Raw genomic sequence first — 18,379 nt, forward strand, 5'->3', positions numbered from 1 at the left:
CAGGGAAAGGGAGAGAGAGATAGAAACATCAATGATGAGAGAGAAACATTGATCTTCTGCCTCTTGCTTGCCCCCTACCGGAGATCGAGCTCGCAACCCGGGCATGTGCCTTTGACTGGAATAGAACCTGGGACCTTCAGTCCACAGGCTGACACTCTATCCACTGAGCCAAACCAGCTAGGGCAACATCTAGTTTTTTAATCACATGCTGTCCATTAAAAAAAATTATACACAAATGTTGATAGGATTATCATAATCCCAAATGTGTATTAACTGATGAATAGGTAAATGAAATATGGTATATCCATACAATGGAATATTATTCAGCCTACAAAAAGAATGAAGTACTAATACATCTTAAAACATGGATGAACTTGAAAACATTATGCTAAGTGAAATAAGCCAGTCACAAAAGACCATATATTGTATGAGTCTATTTATAGGAAAGCTCCAGAATAGGCAAATTCATAGAACAAAAGATTAGTGTTACCTAGGGATTGTGGTTTTTGGTAGAGGGAATGGAGAGTAACTGTTATTGGGTATGTTTCTTTATGGGGTTATGAAAATATTCTAAATTGTGTGTGTGTGTGAATCTAGTTTTATTTATTTTTTATTTTTATTGATATAAGATTGTTTTTTATAACATTATGAGTTTCAGGTGCAATATTATTATTTGATATCTGCATATACTACATCATGCTCACCAACAAAAGTCCAGTTTCCATTTGTCACCATATAATGGACGCCTTTTACCTGTTTTGCCCTCCCTCCACTGGTAACCTTCTATCTGTTGTCTGCCTCTATAAATTTCTTTTTATTTTGTTGTTAGTTTGTTCATTTGTTTGGTTTTTAAAATATTACGCATATGAGTGATATTTGTCTTTTTCTATCTGACTTGTTTCACTTAGCATAATATCCTCAAGTTTAATCCGTGTTGTTGCAAGTGGCAGGGTTTTACCTTTCTATGGCTGAGTATTCCATTGTGAATATATATTAAATCATCTTTACTCATAAGATGATGGACATTCAGGCTGTTTCCATATCTTAGCTGTTGTAAATAATGCTGCGATGCACATAGGTGTGCATGTCTTTTCTAATTTGTGTTTTTGTATACTTTGAATAAATGTCCAAAAATGGGATAGCTGGATTATATGGTAGTTCTATTATTATTTTTTAAAATTTATCTCCATTGTTCAAAGCATTACAAATGTCCTTTTTTTTCCCCCACTGACCCCCCCTCTACCCTTCCCACCCAGGCCTTCACCACACTATTGTCTGTGTCCATGGGTTATACATATATGCATATAAATTCTTTGATTAATCTCCACACACACCCCATCCTCTGCCTTCCCTCTGAAATTCATCAGTCTGTTCCATGCTTCTATGTCTCTGGATCTATTTTGTTCATCAGTTTATTTTGTAGCACCATACAAATTTTAGGATTATTCTGTTCTTGTGAACAAATGCCTTTGGGATTTTGATAGAGATTGCATTGAATCTGTAGATTGCTCTAGGTATTATGGCATTTTAATAATATTAATTCTTCCAACCCATGAGCATGAACTATCTTTCCATTTCTTTGTGTCTTCTGCAATTTCTTTCCACAATGTCTTATAGTTGTCATATCTTCTACCTCCTTGGTAAAATTTCCAGGTAAAATATGTGTTAAAATTAGATGATGGTGATGATTGCACATCTTTGTGAATAAACTAAAAACATTTATTCATATACTTTGAAAGGTTGAAGTTTATGAGATGTGAATTATATCTGTTGTCATTTTTAAAAATTTACCCATAATGTGTCTTTAGTCTCCTTCAATATGGAGCAATTGTTCAATCTTTTCTTGATATTTTTTAAAATTACAGGCCAGTTCTTTTGTAGATTGCTCCTCAGTTTTAGTTTGTCTGATCTTTCCTTACAATTACATACAGGTTATGAATCTTGGCCAGAAATATCACAGAAGGGATACTGTATTCTTATCATTGTGTGTTATCAAGTGGTACATGATTTTTATATGTCCCAGTGCTGGTGATGCTCAATTTGGTCACTTGATTATGGTGTTATATGTCAGGTTCATCTCCTATAAAGTTATTCATTTCCTCTTAAATAACTTTACTTTGTGAAAAGTTACTTTGAAAGGGTGTAATTATTCCATTCTTTATCAAACATTTATTCATTTATTTATAGTATACAGTATGAACCCATGTTTTCATATTTGATTTGCCATGTTATGATCCATTACTCAAGTACCTATTTTGATATCAAATTATTCTAGATTTATTGGTTCAAGGAGGAGAAACCAAGATGGCGGCATAGGTAAACACCTAAACTGCTGCCTCGCACAACAATTTCAAAACTACAACTAAAAGACAGAACGGACACCATCCAGAACCACAGGAAAGCTGGCTGAGTGAAAATTCTACAACTAGAAGGAAAGAGAAAAGCTCACAGAGAATTGGAGGTACGGCAAAGGGTCTTTGTGCGCGCAGAGAGGAAGGGCGGCTGAGAGCCTGGCTGACTTTCTCTGGCGGAAGGGGGAAGGAAGCCTCTGACCGCACTGAACCCCAGTTCTGACTGCACTGAACCCCAGTTCCGGGCAAAGCCCTGGGGACCCACGCTCTTACGGGGGGAGTCTGGACTCTCGGGCGGAGACTCGGGAGCCGGGGAAGGCGGAGGACTGAAAGCGCTCTCGCGCCAGTGCGCACAAAGGCTGCGGAGGTTGCCACGGGCTTTCCCTAGGGGAAGGGAGTCAGAGGCTCCTGACGGCACTGAGCCCCAGTTCTGACTGCAGTGAACCCCAGTTCCAGGCGAGTCCCTGGGGAACCACGCTCTTGTGGGGGGAGTCTGGACTCTCAGGCGGAGACTCGAGCTGGGGAAGGCGGAGGACTGAAAGCGCACATGCGCGCAAGGGCAAGGCTGACAGGAAGCCAAGACTGAGACTCCACCCCATCCAAGCTGAGCACAGAGGCTATTGCAATTTGGCAAGTCTAATCCTATAAGGCTGTCTCCAGCACCGAACTTCTCCCAGCATAGACACAGCTGATCCTTACAGCCAACTGGCCCGGAGGTCAATTCTTCCCAGTGATACCAACAACAATAAAGACTTAATTACAACAAGGCTGTACACACAGTCCACAAAGGGGTGCACCAAGAGTGTCCACCTCAGGTTAACTGGGGAAGCAGACCCACTGGGCCATATTGGAAACCTAGCACAAATATCTACCTTACCAACTCAGGGATTCAGTGAAAATGCGGGGTCAAAGAATCAGATCACAAACGAAAGAAATGGAGGAAAACAAACGACTGGATATAGAATTCAAAACCACGGTTATAAGACTTTTTAAGAATATCCTAGAAAAGGCCGATAAATATAACGAGACCCTCGAAGATATGAAAAAGGACCAACTAGAAATTAAACATACACTGACTGAAATAAAAAATATTACACAGAGACCCAGAAACAGAATAGAGGAACACAAGAATCAAGTCAAAGAATTGAAATACAAAGAAGCAAAAAACACTCAACCGAAAAAGCAAAAAGCAAAAAAAAAAAAATCCAAAAAGTTGAAGATAATGTAAGAAGACTCTGGGACAACTTCAAGCGTACCAACATCAGAATTATGGGGGTGCCAGAAGAAGAGAGAGAGCAAGATACTGAAAACGTATTGGAAGAAATAATGACCAAAAACTTCCCCCACCTGGTGAAAGAAATAGACTTACAAGTCCAGGAAGCCCACAGAACCCCAAACAAAAGGAATCCAAAGAGGACCACACCAAGACACATCATAATTAAAATGCCAAGAGCAAAAGACAAAGAGAGAATATTAAAAGCAGCAAGAGAAAAACAGTTAATTACCTACAAGGGAGCACCCATACGACTGTCAGCTGACTTCTCAACAGAAATTATGCAGGCCAGACGGGAGTGGCAAGAAATTTTCAATGTGATGAATAGCAAGAACCTACAACCAAGATTACTCTACCCAGCAAAGCTATCATTCAGAATTGAAGGGCAGATAAAGAGCTTCACAGATAAGAAAAAGCTGAAGGAGTTCATCACCACCAAACCAGTATTATATGAAATGCTGAAAGGTATTCTTAAAGAAGAGGAAGAAGAAAAAAGTAAAGAGAAAAATTATGAACAACAAATACATATCTATCAACAAGCGAACCTAAAAATCAAGTGAATTAAAAACCTGAGGAGCAGAATAATCTGGTGAATATAATAGAATCAGGGGCATAGAAAGGGAGTGGACTGATAATTCTCAGGGGGAAAGGGGTATGGGGGGGTTCATGAAGAGAATGGACAAAAATCATACACCTATGGATGAGGACAGTGGGGGGGAGGTAAGGGCAGAAGGTGGGGTGGGAAATGGGTGGAGGGGAGCTATGGGGGGAAAAAGAAATAATTGTAATAATCTGAATAAAGATTTATTTAAAAAAAAAAAAAGAATTGGTTCAAGGGTACACCATGTGACCTGATTTGTCCAAACAAAGTGCATCCTAGGATTTGTGTGAGGAGGAGGAGAAAGAGGAGGAGCAGGAGGAGGAGGAGGAGCAGGAGCAGGAGCAGGAGGAGACTTGTTCTCTTGACTGCTAAGCCAGAGCTGACCACACGTGTGACTGGAATTTGAGCAGCTAGCTAGCCTCTTACTCCGAGTAGAGAATCCATTTGATAATGAAGCAAACAAGAGAATGTGGAGGCTAGAGATGAAAAGAGTGAAAATGGGTCCTAAGTGTGCATCATTTTTCTGGGTCAAGCCACACCTGAAGCCAACAAGATCTGTTCCGTGATAGTTCAGTTGATGAGCCAATAAATTATCTTTATGGCTAAAAAAAAAAAAAAAAAAAATTATTCTAGATTTGACCAGTGGGAACACCATCACACTGCTTCTGTGTTCCCTCAGTGTGACCCCTTCATTTTTTGACCACTTCCTTACTCTCTGGTGCAAGATGCTGCTCCAAATTTATCTTTGTTCTGCCTTTCCCCGCCCTAACACCAGCCATTTTTCAAAGAAGCCTGGTGTCTCTTAGTGAAGAACGATATTTAGAGACCACAATTTGAGCTCTAAGGTAGGCTCATTGCTCTTTGGATGTCACTGCTCCCAAATCCCTCTCAGTGGACAGGGCTAGAGAATAGATGTATGATTATGTGTATACATACATTTATGTCTGTGATTTTCTATATTATCTGTTGGTCTGTCTATCTATTTACCCATCCATCCATCTATTGAAAATCCATGAATTTTATAGTGATATTTTTACTTCAATCCAACTACTTTGGTTTATTCTAGATTTCTCCGTTTCCGCATTTGTAACTCCCTTCTCTGAGAATAAGAAACCTGACTTCTATTATCCTTAAGATAGTTACCTATATGATCAAATCATTGTGTAAAACCAGTCTTCCATCTAAACCACTGTCCTCTCCCTGTGTATGCTCTTCTCACACCACTCAAGTTCCTGCACACCCCCACTTCTTCTTGGGCTTAGCTAATGGGCTTGGACTGAATTGTTTAAGAAGGGAAGGGGGATAGGATTAGAAGGGAGAGAAAGCTAGTTTTCTCTTGTGCTTTATAATTTAGTGAATTATACTAATAGGTTTTTCTAATATTGACTCATCCTTGGACTTTCATAATGTGCCCAGCTGTGATTTTTCTGCTCTTTCATTTAAGATTTCTTGGTAAGTTAATTTATTTTTATGACTTGACAAAGCTTTGGAATGCTAGAAATTTTCTTAGACATTCCCTTAATTTCTTTCTCTTTGATTTCTATAGGGGCAATACAGAGCTTTCTCTTGGCTTCCTTGCAGTCTCCAGTGCCTTTGATTTTGGAAATGCTACCAGCATGATGACTGCATTTTCAGTGGTGGACATTTTTGATATGCCTCAGAAGCAAGGACTTACAAGAATATCTACTTCCCAGTGGTAATGTGTGACTCTCACCATAAGCTATGCCATTATTTATAATATTCTAATGAGTTTTTTTCATAGAAACAAAACAGAGATTGCTAACATTTCCTAAAGTTTCCAAAAAATAAAAAAGGAAAGAAAAAAGAATTCAACTAAATGCCTATTTGTCAGTACAGCATTGAAAGGAACCAGCCTAAGGAATAATTGGTGCGTCAACCAATACCAAAACCACAATCCTTCATCTTCTTCATAACCAGCCTGATACAAAAAGACTTATTGAAAAGATAAATCTGCTTTGGAAAGCATTTGCATTTTAAGCAGAGATGGAATTTGGAGAAATGCCATGTAGATATCCATTATTCTACAAATCATAATTATTGTCAGTGACCTGAAACCTGGAACAGGTATTAATGGTTAAATAATGTTCATGGTTTTGTTCTTCAAGACTGCCTTTGTCCTCCACCCAATTATTACCGTTGCCTTGGCTTCTCTAGGCCTAAAGTGCATAAGTTGCTTATATTTGGGTAGTGTTTACATTTGGAGGCACCATCTTCCTCTGACAGAAAACAAATCCTGAATTGCTATCCTTTTTATATTTTTTATTCATACTTTCTTCCCTATATAACACCAACCTCTGGCCATTTCTGTTTAAAGAAGATAATATTTATTATGTATGTAGATTCCTCCAAAAAGATCTATATATACCTGTGTACTAATCCACATGTGTACACACATGTAACCACATGTTCTGTATATGTTTTTATATTTTTTCTTGACTCCCTCCCTCCTGAAAAACCATTTGAGTATAACCAAAGCTAATAAGAGATGAGGATAGAATAGATATGTTTTGTTTATGAGATTGAAATTTATTTTAGCATGAGCACTTGACCCTTGGGGAACTGTGCCCCTGTGTGAATTGCATGCTTTAGCTATGTCACTGTTTCTGATAACTCACACAGAAGGTAATCTAATTATCCAAATAAAGAAATGTCTGAAAACAAAGAATAAGTAGAAGTTGCATTCTGAAAGCATGCTCACTTAAAAACTGGTAGGTTACATTCTTTTCAGAAGTGCATTAACTGGAATATTGTTTGAGCCTATGATTATAATATTTTTTCATTCTTTCAACAAATATGTATGTATTGAGAGCTTTCATGTCTGGACACTATCCCGGATGTATTAATACACAAAGACAAACATGATTCTATTTTTTATAGTAAGGTAGGGAGAGGGAGAGAGATATAGAAACATCAATGATGAGAGAGAATCATTGATCAGCTGCCTCCTTCACACCCCACACTAGGGATTGTACCCACTATCTGGACATATGGCCCGACCAGAAATTGAATTGTGACCTCCTGGTTCATAGGTTGACGCTCAACCACTGAGCCATGCCAGCAGGGTCCAAACATGATTCTTGATGGTAAACTTAACTAGTTTTCCAGAAACAAAACCCCTGAATTTTAGTATTTTCCATTTTTTGGTGTATAAATACTCCCATATTAGCAAATTTCAAGCTATCCACGTTCTGCATTGGCTGGTACATAGTAAGAGATTTTAAACTATATAAACCATCATCATCATCTTCATATCTTGATCACAATTATTATGAATAAGCTTGCTTTAAGAACATACTGAAAAGAAACTCATGATCTATAGTGCAATTTGCCTACGATATATATGTAAGGGTATGTGTGTATGAAAGCCGAGAAGGGCCTGAAAGGATACACTGGACTTGATATGGTTACCTTAGAAAGATGGGGAACTGAGGGAAAGTTAGGCAACACAGTGGGATTTTTTTCCATTTTTACTAAAAATCTGTAAAGTTTGAATTTTCATGATTATGTATTATTTTTATAATTTTTGAAGAAAGAATTTGCATTGCTCCAGTTGAGCAAGCATACCTCTCACATGATATTGGTCAAATGGTAACCAAGTATATAGTGGATACAAGGCACTTATTTTGAGAGTCAGATACTAGAATACATGAATGATGGTTAAATTGTTTTCCTGGTGAAAAGTGACACACTCTGTTGACAGAAGATAAAACAGGATTAAGACATTTGATAAGTATTCCAGTAGCTATAGGACAAACCACCTCAAAACAGTAACTTAAGACAATGACAATATTTATTTTGCTCACAGGTTTGTAATTTGGTGGGGAGTGGCAGGGACATTTTTTCTCTGAAGGCTGAAGAATCACTCACTCCTGAATCTGATGGTGAATACTGGCCGTTGGCTGGGACCACCATGGGGCTGTGGCTGGAACAACTACATGTGGTCCAAGACTGCTTGTGTTGGACCACATGCAGTCCTGGGTTCAAAAAGGGTGTATCCCAAGAAAGAGCCAGGTGGAAGCTGTATCACCTTTTATGACCTGACCTTGGAAGTCACACAGCATCACTTTCTCTTTTATTCAAGGTACTCAGAAGGCATCGCCCAAGTGCAAGAAGAGAAATGGACTCCATCTTTTTAGGGGGAAGGAACAAGTTCTGCAGGCATGCGTGGGAATGGAAATATTAACATGGCCATTCTGGAAAAATACAACCTGGCACCGTGAGGTGAGTCCTCTTCTTTGCAATGTCATCTGCACCACACACCTGCAGAGCAAAGAGGGAAAATTGGTCAGATCCTCTCAGCTGCCCAGATGAATGTGAATATTGCAACTTCACCTTTACTCCAAAAACCATATTCATGTATTGTGAAAGCTGTCATTCATATTAACTAAATTCAAAAGAATTTTTAATATTATAGGATTATATTTCCCATGCCTAGCATAGCCCTGGTTTTTAAAGTTATTTTCCTGTGTACTGTCAAACTTCTCTTAATCTAAAAAGGCATATTGATAAATTACAGTGATGGTGAAAGTGTACCTTTGCTCTGTCTGACTCAGGAAATGTGGGTTTGTATTGTTTTTGTCTCTAAGCTTCTCAAATTCAAAAAAAGAGCACAGAAAGAAGATTCATGAAAACGAATGTTTTGAAATGGAATTTCAAATATACCTCTTAAATGCACATCAGTATCTGATTCGGTTGGTTGCCCTTTTTTGTTGATGGTTTCTTTTGCTGTGCAGAAGCTTTTGTTTGATGTAGTCCCATTTGTTTATTTCTAGTTTGTTTCCCTTGCCTTTGGAAACAAATTCACAAAACCACCACCATGAGCTGATGTCCAGAAGCTTTAGTGCCTGTTTTCTGCTGTGCATTTAATTGTTTCAGGTCTTACATTCAAGTCTTAAATCCACTCATTTTGAGTTAATTTTTGTGTGTGGTCTAAAGTAGGTTCAGTTTTCCCAGAACTATATTTTAAAGAGACTTTCCTTCATTTATATTCTTGGCTACTTCATCGTAAATTAGTTGTCCATATTTCTAGGCTCTCAATTCTGTCCCATTAGTCTGTGTGTTGGTTTTTGTGCCAATACTAGGCTGTTTTGATTACTATATCTTTGTAGTATTGGGGAGTGTGATACCTCCAGTTTTGTTCTTTTTTCTTGGGATTGCTTTGGCTATTTGTGGTCCCATACTAGGATGATTTTATTTCTGTGAAAAATGCCAATGAGATAGGGATTGCACTGAATCTATAGAGTGCTTTAGGTAGCATAGACATTTTAACAATATTAATTATTCAGACTGTCTTTCCATTTTTGTGTGTTTTCTCCAATGTCTTTCAACAATGTCTTTTTTTTTTCCAGGATACAGGTCTTTCATCCTTCGCTAAGTTTAGTCCTAGGTATTTTGTTCTTTTTGATGTGATTGTGAGTGTTTTTTCCATTTTATTTTCAGATAGTCTGCTGCTAGTAGATAGAAATGCAAGAGATTTTTGTATGTTGATTTTGTATCCTGAAACTTTACTATATTTGCTTACTATTTCAAGTAGGTTTTTTGGTGGATCTGTGGGATTTTCTATATATAAAATAATGTAACCTGCAAATTAGTCATGTTTTATTTCTTCCCAATTTGGATGCCAATTAGTTACTTTGGTTAAAGACCTTAGAATGTTAAATCTATGGGAAATTTTAAAGGTGCCCAGTCAAAGCTTTGGCTGGGGGCCCTATCCTCAAAGAACCTTCTAGCTTTAGGTCTAGAGTTCTGCTTTGCAATCCTTCCATCTGATGATTATGGGATGTTCTTAGGCACTTCCTGCCCCATTATTTTGATCTTAAGAAAGCAGCCTTTAAGCCAACTTAAATGTTCTAGATGCCATAGGTGAATAAGTTGCTTAATGCTCAGCAAAGTATAGAATTATTTGGGGAACAGACCAACTGTGTAGCTCAAGCCTCAGTTCTTCCACCTCTTAGGTTTGAGGTGGTCAAGTCACTCCACATTCCTGAGCCTTATTTGTTTATTCAGGTCATTCACAAAATGATCAGTGTAAATGAGGTTAGCACATCTAGAATGTGCTGGCCCTAGCCTGTATGCTGAGACTGCAGTACTAAACAAAACACATATCGTTCCTGCTCTGAAAGGGCTCAGTTCCTTCCAACACACGAGAATGAATCACCAATGACAATCAGAGAATAAGTTCTCTGATAGGGATAGCCCAGGCTTGGAAATGGGCACACTGTGCGGGCAAAGCTGAGATATAAAGCGTGACTAGGAGTTGTCAGACGGTTGAGAGTAACTACAAATGCCTTAACTTTCTTCCAGTAAAATGTGGACACATCTACCTTGAGGTGGTATATTGAGAAACAGAGCTAATGAATATAATAACACCAGAACTATGCTTGACAGTTCAGTATTAGGGCAGAAAACATGTACTGAATGGGTACCACCCTAGGCAACGGGGATTCCGATTTGAGTAGGATGCCCTCCCAATCCTCCTGGTCTTCAAGGCTGCTTGTCTAGCTCTTTCTCCTTAGGCTGTGTTACTGCTCTTGCCCCACTGTCTTGCACTTGCCTGTTCACATCTTGAGACGACCAGCTTAGTGAGGTCAGAAAGGCTTTTCTCTTGTTCACTATTGTATCTTGAACACTTAGTTGTTCCTAGTGTCTGGAGACCTTTGCCTTTTGTCTTACCCCCTGTCCTTGGTGCCCTGCCACATCCTTTATCCCTCACCTTGCAGCTTAAACCGGCCCAGCTTTCAACCACCAGTTCGCACATGAGGGAGGGAGAAATGGAGTTGGGAGAATTAAGCCGCACCCCAGCTGCTCTCGGCAGGGTTGGATGACCCTGAGACATGTGCTTTGGTTATCCCAGAGCAATGACTCAACTGATACTTTATCCTCCATTGTCTCACTTCCCTCGCTTCCATACCAGTGATTCCCCCAACTCCCACATACACTTGAATCCTTGTCTCAAGGTCTGCTCAAACAGAATGTCCACTTAGCATTCAAATCCCTCTCCTATATTTAGGGAATTCTGCCACCTGTAAAGAGTGCATCTCCCATGAAAGGAACTGAAAATGTCAGATGCATGTATAGCCAGGCGTGGACACACCACCTTGTCTTTGTCAATCAGACACACCTGTTCCACTCAGGAATGTCATGAAGAAGTGGGAAATGCCCAGATTTGATTCTGTTGACTGATAGTGGCAGAGACAACAATTTGAATGGTAACTTTCAGCATCTAGTGTTGGTGGCACATGTGGTGTGACCAAGACCAAAGCTTCACCCAGACAGTGGACTTGGAGGGTTTTGAGCACTGCTCCTTCCCTCTGGTCTCAGAGCACGGATCTTTGGTCCCCTCAGATTCTTTGATCTCTCCACTAGCATTCGGATAAATGTCTTTCCTGCCAGTGTCAAGGTTGGTTTTTGTAGCTCATAACTAAGAATGCTGTCTTTCTGTGTCAGTCAGGATAGAGCCAGGTTTTTCAAGCAGATGAGATTTAATAGAGATAATGGGTTAAAAAGGGAATAGAAAAGCTGGACAGCCAAATGGGGAGCAATGAGGCACCCCACAGATCAGTCACAGCTAGAAGCTGCCATCACCCCTACGGCTGGAGGGACAGTGGAGGAGGGGCGCCCACTGTCTGACAGGTGCTGGAACCACAGTAAGGACTGCTGGACAGGTGACCAGTTGAAGCTCCACAGGAAGGAGGGGAGGGGAAGGAAATATCTGGCCTTCTTCTTCCACCCATCCTCCAATGTTACACCATCTCTCTCATAAATTGTAAGTAAACAGTAGCACAGGGCAGAACAGGGGGCGGGCCAAAAATAGACTCGAAAGCCAGCCAGCAGTTGACATGCACATGTCATAAGAGCTCAAATACTTTGTGGCTGAATGAAGAGAAGAAAGCAAGGAGAGGGCTGGGATCAGAACTTTGTACTAGACCCACCCTTAAAGGAAAGGGGAATGAGAGGAGCCTCCCTAAGGAGAAATCATCGGAGAGATAGGGGGAAACCAAGGCAAAGCTCTGAAGCAATAAAATCTTCCAGATGCTTAACTGGATTTCCACCAAACAGACCTCCGAATTACTCAACGCCTCTAGACAGAAGACTCAGAATGCTTATTCATGAGCTTTGAGCATCATAGCTTCTAATCCAGGCTGTTCCCTGGGTAGGTTGGGTTATTAAGCGAGGATAACAGCACTTGCCAACTGTCACTGGGCAAGTCAAGAAAGCAACGAATAATGAAGATTTTAAATACTTGGCAAAATAGAGAAATGTGTTGCAGCAGAAATCTTAGTTGATGAACTGAAGAGCAGTGCATTCACTCTCACAGATTGAATTTATGTGACTGTCCTCCATAATAAATGAAGTGTGGTATCTTTGGTGGTGCTGCCTTACCACGTGAGAGAAAAAGCCTGCAATTGCGGTTGTGAGGAGGAAGGTGGTAGAATGGAAAGAGCAGGTTGAAGATTCAGGAGGACCTCATTTCAGTCTCAGCTCTGCTGCTCGTTACGCTTGTGGTTTTAGGCATATTTTAAATAAACCGAGTTTTAGTTTCTTCCTGTTTAAAATTGGCATCATCATAATTCTTGGCTGATAATTTTGATGATTATGTGGGCAGAGCTTCTGACAGGGGTCCTCAAACTTTTTAAACAGGGGGCCAGTTCACTGTCCCTTAGACCGCTGGAGGGCCGGACTATAGTTTAAAAAAAAAACAACAACTATGAACAAATTCCTATGCGCACTGTGGGCCCAGGACGAATCGGCTGCTAAGCAGGACAGGCAGCGGCACCCGGCGGGCCGGATAAATGTCCTCGGCGGGCCGCATGTGGCCCGCGGGCTGTAGTTTGAGGACACCTGTTCTCGAACAATGCCCAGCACAGACAAGGTACTTCATAAGTATTTATTCCCTTCCTCAATCTACCTTCTTTTTTGCCATAGTTCTAGCCTTGGGGTAAGAAGGGGTAAGAAAATAAACATACTTTCTAGAACAAATGGCTAGCCAGCATGAACTGATTTTATAGAGAAATGCTTAAAGGAGTTAAAACCCCAAACTCAAGTGTTCTGCTTATTGTTGCAAGTACCAAAATCCACAGGCATTATAAATCCAAGGCCATTTCCTTAGAATTTCAGATGTTCAAAAAAAATTCATCTGTACCGACTTCGTTTCTTTAAAAACCCTCCCTTCCCACAGATGTCATAAGTGCCACTCGTTTATATTCTGGGTGGGATCCCTTTCTCAGGTGGTGTCTTGGTGTTTCTGTGACCCAAGCCAGGAGTCCCTGTGCCTTGACCACACTGTTTCTTCCCGACACGGCCTGAAACAGGATCGCCCCTGGGCCCACCACCAAGGAGCCGGCCTCCACTCTGGGTCAGCGGCAGCGTGGAGCGTTGCCAGGCTACGCCACACAACACAAGACCCCATCTCCCTCTGGTTTTCTGGAGCAGCTGTCTCCAGTTCAGCTGTTGAAATTTCAGTTCCTTCTTTGAAATCCAAACACATCTGTCCCCCTCCTTCCCCCCCTCCCCCTGCAGACAGGAAGCTGCCTAATGAAGTGACTTCCTCCATGCGGACTAGTCTTGTGGTTTTATTCAGCCCTTCTAGCCAGTGTGGGGGCTGAGCACCACGGAGGAGCCTGTCTAGGGATGGAGGCTCTGAGGTAGAAAATGCCAGCCAGCGTGACACCCGAGGGCTGCCATCAGCTCTTCACAGCTTGACTTTGAAGCATCATGTGGAGCTCACACAAAATCAGGTCTCACTTAGGCTGCAGCCTTGAGTGGACAAGCTGGACACCCCTCCAGCAGCCCATAATAGTCAAGACACTATTTTTAGCAACTTAAGTATAGTGACATATTTAGTTGTTACAGTCACTCGTGAGGAGGTACATTCTGAGCCACATTTTGTTGATGGGAAATGTGAAGCACCGAGAGGCTGATTGAGATGAGATCATACGTAGCAGAACCAGGATTTGAACCCAGGCAGTCTAGCTTCTGCATCTACTTTCCCAAGCTCAAGCAATACAACCTTTCTTATAACTTTCCACACATGCTCATCTACCAGATGATCATTCCCTGTCACTTGGGTTCAACCGGATCACTTGTTTCCTACTAGTTGTCTAACTGATTTTCACTGTTATCCAGGGAAGTTCCTTCATCTCCCTCTGATGTTGGTCCCTTGTTTTCTGGATATTGGTTTTTCTTTCTTGGTTTGCCTCACTGCTTTAGAGGGAGCCATCCTTCAGAAGACTTCTTGAGAAAAATGTACATAGAACTTAAATGTCAGGAAATGTCTGTATTCTATCTTGCTAACACTGGGTCTGTATTCACTGCATTTCATGTTCTTAATCATTTATATGGGGCCTGTTTTTCCCCCTCTCTTGAAACTTTTACTATCTTTCTGAAAGCTTACAGCAGTTGTGTGTGTGCTTTTCTCATTTATTATGCTGGGTTCTCAGTTGGCCATTTCAGTCTGGACACTCATGTTTTGCAGGTCCAGAAAATGTTCTTGTAATATTTCTTTTGACATTTTTTTTTCTCTTCTGTATTCTATTGTTAGAATGTTGGGCCTGAATGTTGGGCCTCCTTGTTTCATCTCTTTTCTTTCTGATTTTTTAAAAGAATGAGATATTTCCTCAGCTTTATTTTCTACATCTTTTACAAATATATAAATTTACAAAATATTAATAGGTATATAATTTACAATCTATATACAGGGTGGGGAAAAAGTAGGTTTACAGTTTTAAGTATATTAAACATTTTATTCTTGTATTATTATCTGTATGAACAATGATAAACCTACTTTTGACCAACCTTGTATACATAAATTGCAAACATACATATATATATAATTTTAGCTATTAAAATTTTTAAGAACCCTTTATTATCCTAATAATAATCTCTGCTTATTCTTTTTTCTTTTTCTTAATAGCACCCTGATTTTGTTTTAAGGATAAATAGCTTATTTTTATTCTCCCTGCCATCATTAACTATAATTTCATTAAAGTGTTCTTTTTAGTGTGTAGTCTCTTTCGTTTCCATTCTTGTTTTGATGTCTCTTTTATGTCAGGGGCTTTCTTCAAATGTCAAGTAATCCTTGGTTTTCTGTTGATATTTTAAGAGTTAGGTTTAAAAAATGCTGATTGGAAGCTCTGTGTGTTTGGACTTGGCTTTATCAACTATAGAGTGCACTGTAGAATAATTGGGTGATGAATTGACTTTTTATTGGGAAATTTCTAAATGTCTGTACCAACAGGCACATGAGATATTTACCTGTATAAAATTTTGTGAAGGTTAGTTATATGTGGCATCATAAACAACTTAAAATTCAATGTTAGGTATATGAATTCCTAAAACTTTCTGCTATTTGATTCATGCTGACCCACATCTTCTGCTATTTGATTCGTGCTGACCCACATCTATCCCCAATCAGATTTATAAATTGTTTTCCTAAATGAAGCCAGTTCTTTCAAAAAGAATTATTGCTCAGTTTGTGCCATATACCCAAATATCAACTGTTGAGTTATAAACTCTAATAGTTACATGATGGCTGTTGGCTAACTTGACTTCTGAACTGGTGCCAACTTACTTACATGTCACGTTTATTTCTTCATAATGTGTAATTATTGCATGTAGACCCATTCTACTCATTAAGATAATTATATTTATCTTGAAGTTCATTGATCTCCTTGTTTTTGTGAGTTTGCTAAAAAGCCATGTTTATGTATCCTCTTCATGAGTGAGGTTGAGATTTTCTACATATTGGAATAATCACACTGGAAAGCCCTGTCTACTGACTTTCCGTGTAACTCTCTATACCAGTGGTCAGCAAACTCATTAGTCAACAGAGCGGCAAACCGCGACTCACGAGCCACATGTGGCTCGCAAGCCGCAGTTTGCCGACCACTGCTCTATACTTTCCATGTAACTCTCTCTAACCCCTTGGCAAACTTCCTGTTCAGGGCTCCTCCCCACCCTTTAAGTGCGATAAAAGCATTGTAGTTGTAGCTATAGCCGGATCCTTACATGATTTCTTTTATGTGGAATCAAATACTTGATTTGCTGGTCTTTTCTTACTAGACCTCCTAGCAACATTTGGTATACTGAATTGCTCTCTGCTTCTTGAATCTTTCCCACATACCACATTCTTCTGATTTTGTTTCTACCTCCTATCACATTGGCCACTGTTTTCTATTCTCTTTTGTTAGGTTCATCTTTTCAACTTGACCTGTGATGTGAGAGTGCTTCAGGATCTTGTACTCACCTCTTCTCCTCTCTGTCTCTTAAGGTGATTCTATCCAGTCCCTGGCCATATGCTGATGACTCGGTCTCTGTGTTGAAGCCCCAGGACTCCTGAGTCTATTTGCCTACTTGACATGTTCACATAGATGTTCAATACAGAACTCTTGAGTCACACTATCTACACACGCCCTGACTGCCCCTTACATACCTCTTTCTTTCCATTTTGTAAAATGGCACCACCATCCAGCCACTTGCTCAAGCTCAAAATATGACCATTGCTCTTTATTCTTCTTCCACTTAACACATGTATCTACAAACACTATTGGTTTTATTCCAGCAAATGCTTTGAACTTGTCTGATTCTCTGTATTTCCACGACTCTTACTTTAGACAAAGACATACTGTTTCTTCTGGACTACTGCAATAGCTTCTCACCTGGTATCCTTGCTCCCATTCTTGCACATAGCAACCAAAGATTTAGAAACATAAATCAGATCATGCCATTGTTTAAGACCCTCCAAAAGTGCACATGCTCTAGCTCTTACCTACCAACCCTGCGTTTGGTTCCTCACACCACCAAACTCATTCCTTCCCTCTAGTCCAGTGGTTCTCAACCTTCCTAATGCTGTGACCCTTCAATACAGTTCCTCATGTTGTGGTGACCCCCAACCACAAAATTATTTTCGTTGCTACTTCATAACTGTAATTTTGCTACTGTTGTGAATCATAATGTGAATATCTGTGTTTTCCGATGGTCTTAGGTGACCCTGCTAGTGGTTCTCAACCTGTCACGACCCACAGGTTGAGAACCGCTGCTGTAGAGCAGTCTGTGACAAGCGCTTCCTCTTCCTGGAATGACCTTCTCTCTTATTCGTTCGCGTCGCAGTCTTATCTTCTCTTCTAAAATGTCACCTCTTAAGAGTCCTTCCCTGGGATCCTACACAGAGCCACATTCGGTCATTTTCTTTCTCATCAGCCTATTTTTATTCTAACACTTATCACTATCTGATATTTTAATAATTTACCTGAATGTAAACTCCTTGAGAGTAGTGACCTTATCAGTCTCATTCAACATAGTATCATCAGTGTCTGGCTCTAAGAAAGCACTCAATGCCTGGTTTTTGAAAGAATGGGTTAATAGATGTGAAAGGCATTTTAAAAGCCTTATACTCCTTCTCCCTCTCTCTCTCTTTCTCTCTCTTTCTTTTGAGATGAGTAAACCAGAGAGAAAAGCAACTTGCCAAAGATCATGTAAATTGGCGGCTATTTGTTATAAATTTGTTCACTGTTACACTAACCTCAGCTACATCCAGTGGCAAATATTTTTAATTATACTGTTGGTTCTACCAATCTAATCAGTTCATTGTCCCACCCTAAGGTCTTATCAGCATTATCCAACCTGAGGGTGCTATGGACAGAAGCCACCTATGTCTTATTGTGTCATTTGCCAGTGACTGGTCATCTTTATCCTGGGGCAGTTATTATATAAGCTTTATTCATAAACTTGGAGAACTGACTTTTTGGCTATTCTCTCTTGTTGGCCCACAACAAACCCACCTTTTTATCTATTACTCAAAATCAAGTTCTTAACATGCTAAGCCTCAATTTTGTTGCCTGATCAGCTTTGCCATGATAGAGGAGGGAGATACCCAACAACAAACTCATTCTCTGTCACTTTTCTCCTCTATTTAGAATAATAAATATGAAATTCACTTCACAGGGATTGAACTCATTAATAATCCAGTTAGTTGGATTAAATAAATTTATGAATATGAAAACGTTGGCTGAGTGTAAGATGCATTACAGATATGAGATTAAATGCAAGAGATTGCTCATATTAATCAATTCCTAATGTATTAAATATATGGCCATCAGTAATTGTAATCTTTTAAAGTCCCTGTTACATCTCAGG

At 39.8% G+C, this 18,379-nt stretch overlaps 1 protein-coding gene across 9 annotated transcripts in view; it reads left to right on the top strand.

The window, feature by feature from the left end:
• LOC308247867 (uncharacterized protein) overlaps positions 1–18,379 on the top strand; it is a 139,546-nt gene that overhangs the window by 114,562 nt on the left and 6,605 nt on the right. For 5 of the 9 annotated variants that reach the window (XR_013960575.1, XM_080667626.1, XM_080667629.1 and 2 more), the window contains 2 exons: positions 5,772–5,921; positions 8,328–8,467. Coding sequence is in view for 8 of the 9 variants with exons in the window: in XM_080667626.1 (XP_080523752.1) it covers positions 8,417–8,467 (51 nt within the window). In the remaining variant the exon portion in view is untranslated. Of the gene's footprint in view, positions 1–2,275; positions 2,462–5,771; positions 5,922–8,327; positions 8,468–18,379 lie in introns of those variants that run through there. The other 4 variants (XM_080667624.1, XM_080667628.1, XM_080667623.1 and 1 more) reach the window with 2 other exon arrangements.

This window comes from Plecotus auritus, assembly GCF_963455305.1.
Source record: "Plecotus auritus genome assembly, chromosome: 5".
Lineage (NCBI taxonomy): Eukaryota > Metazoa > Chordata > Mammalia > Chiroptera > Vespertilionidae > Plecotus > Plecotus auritus.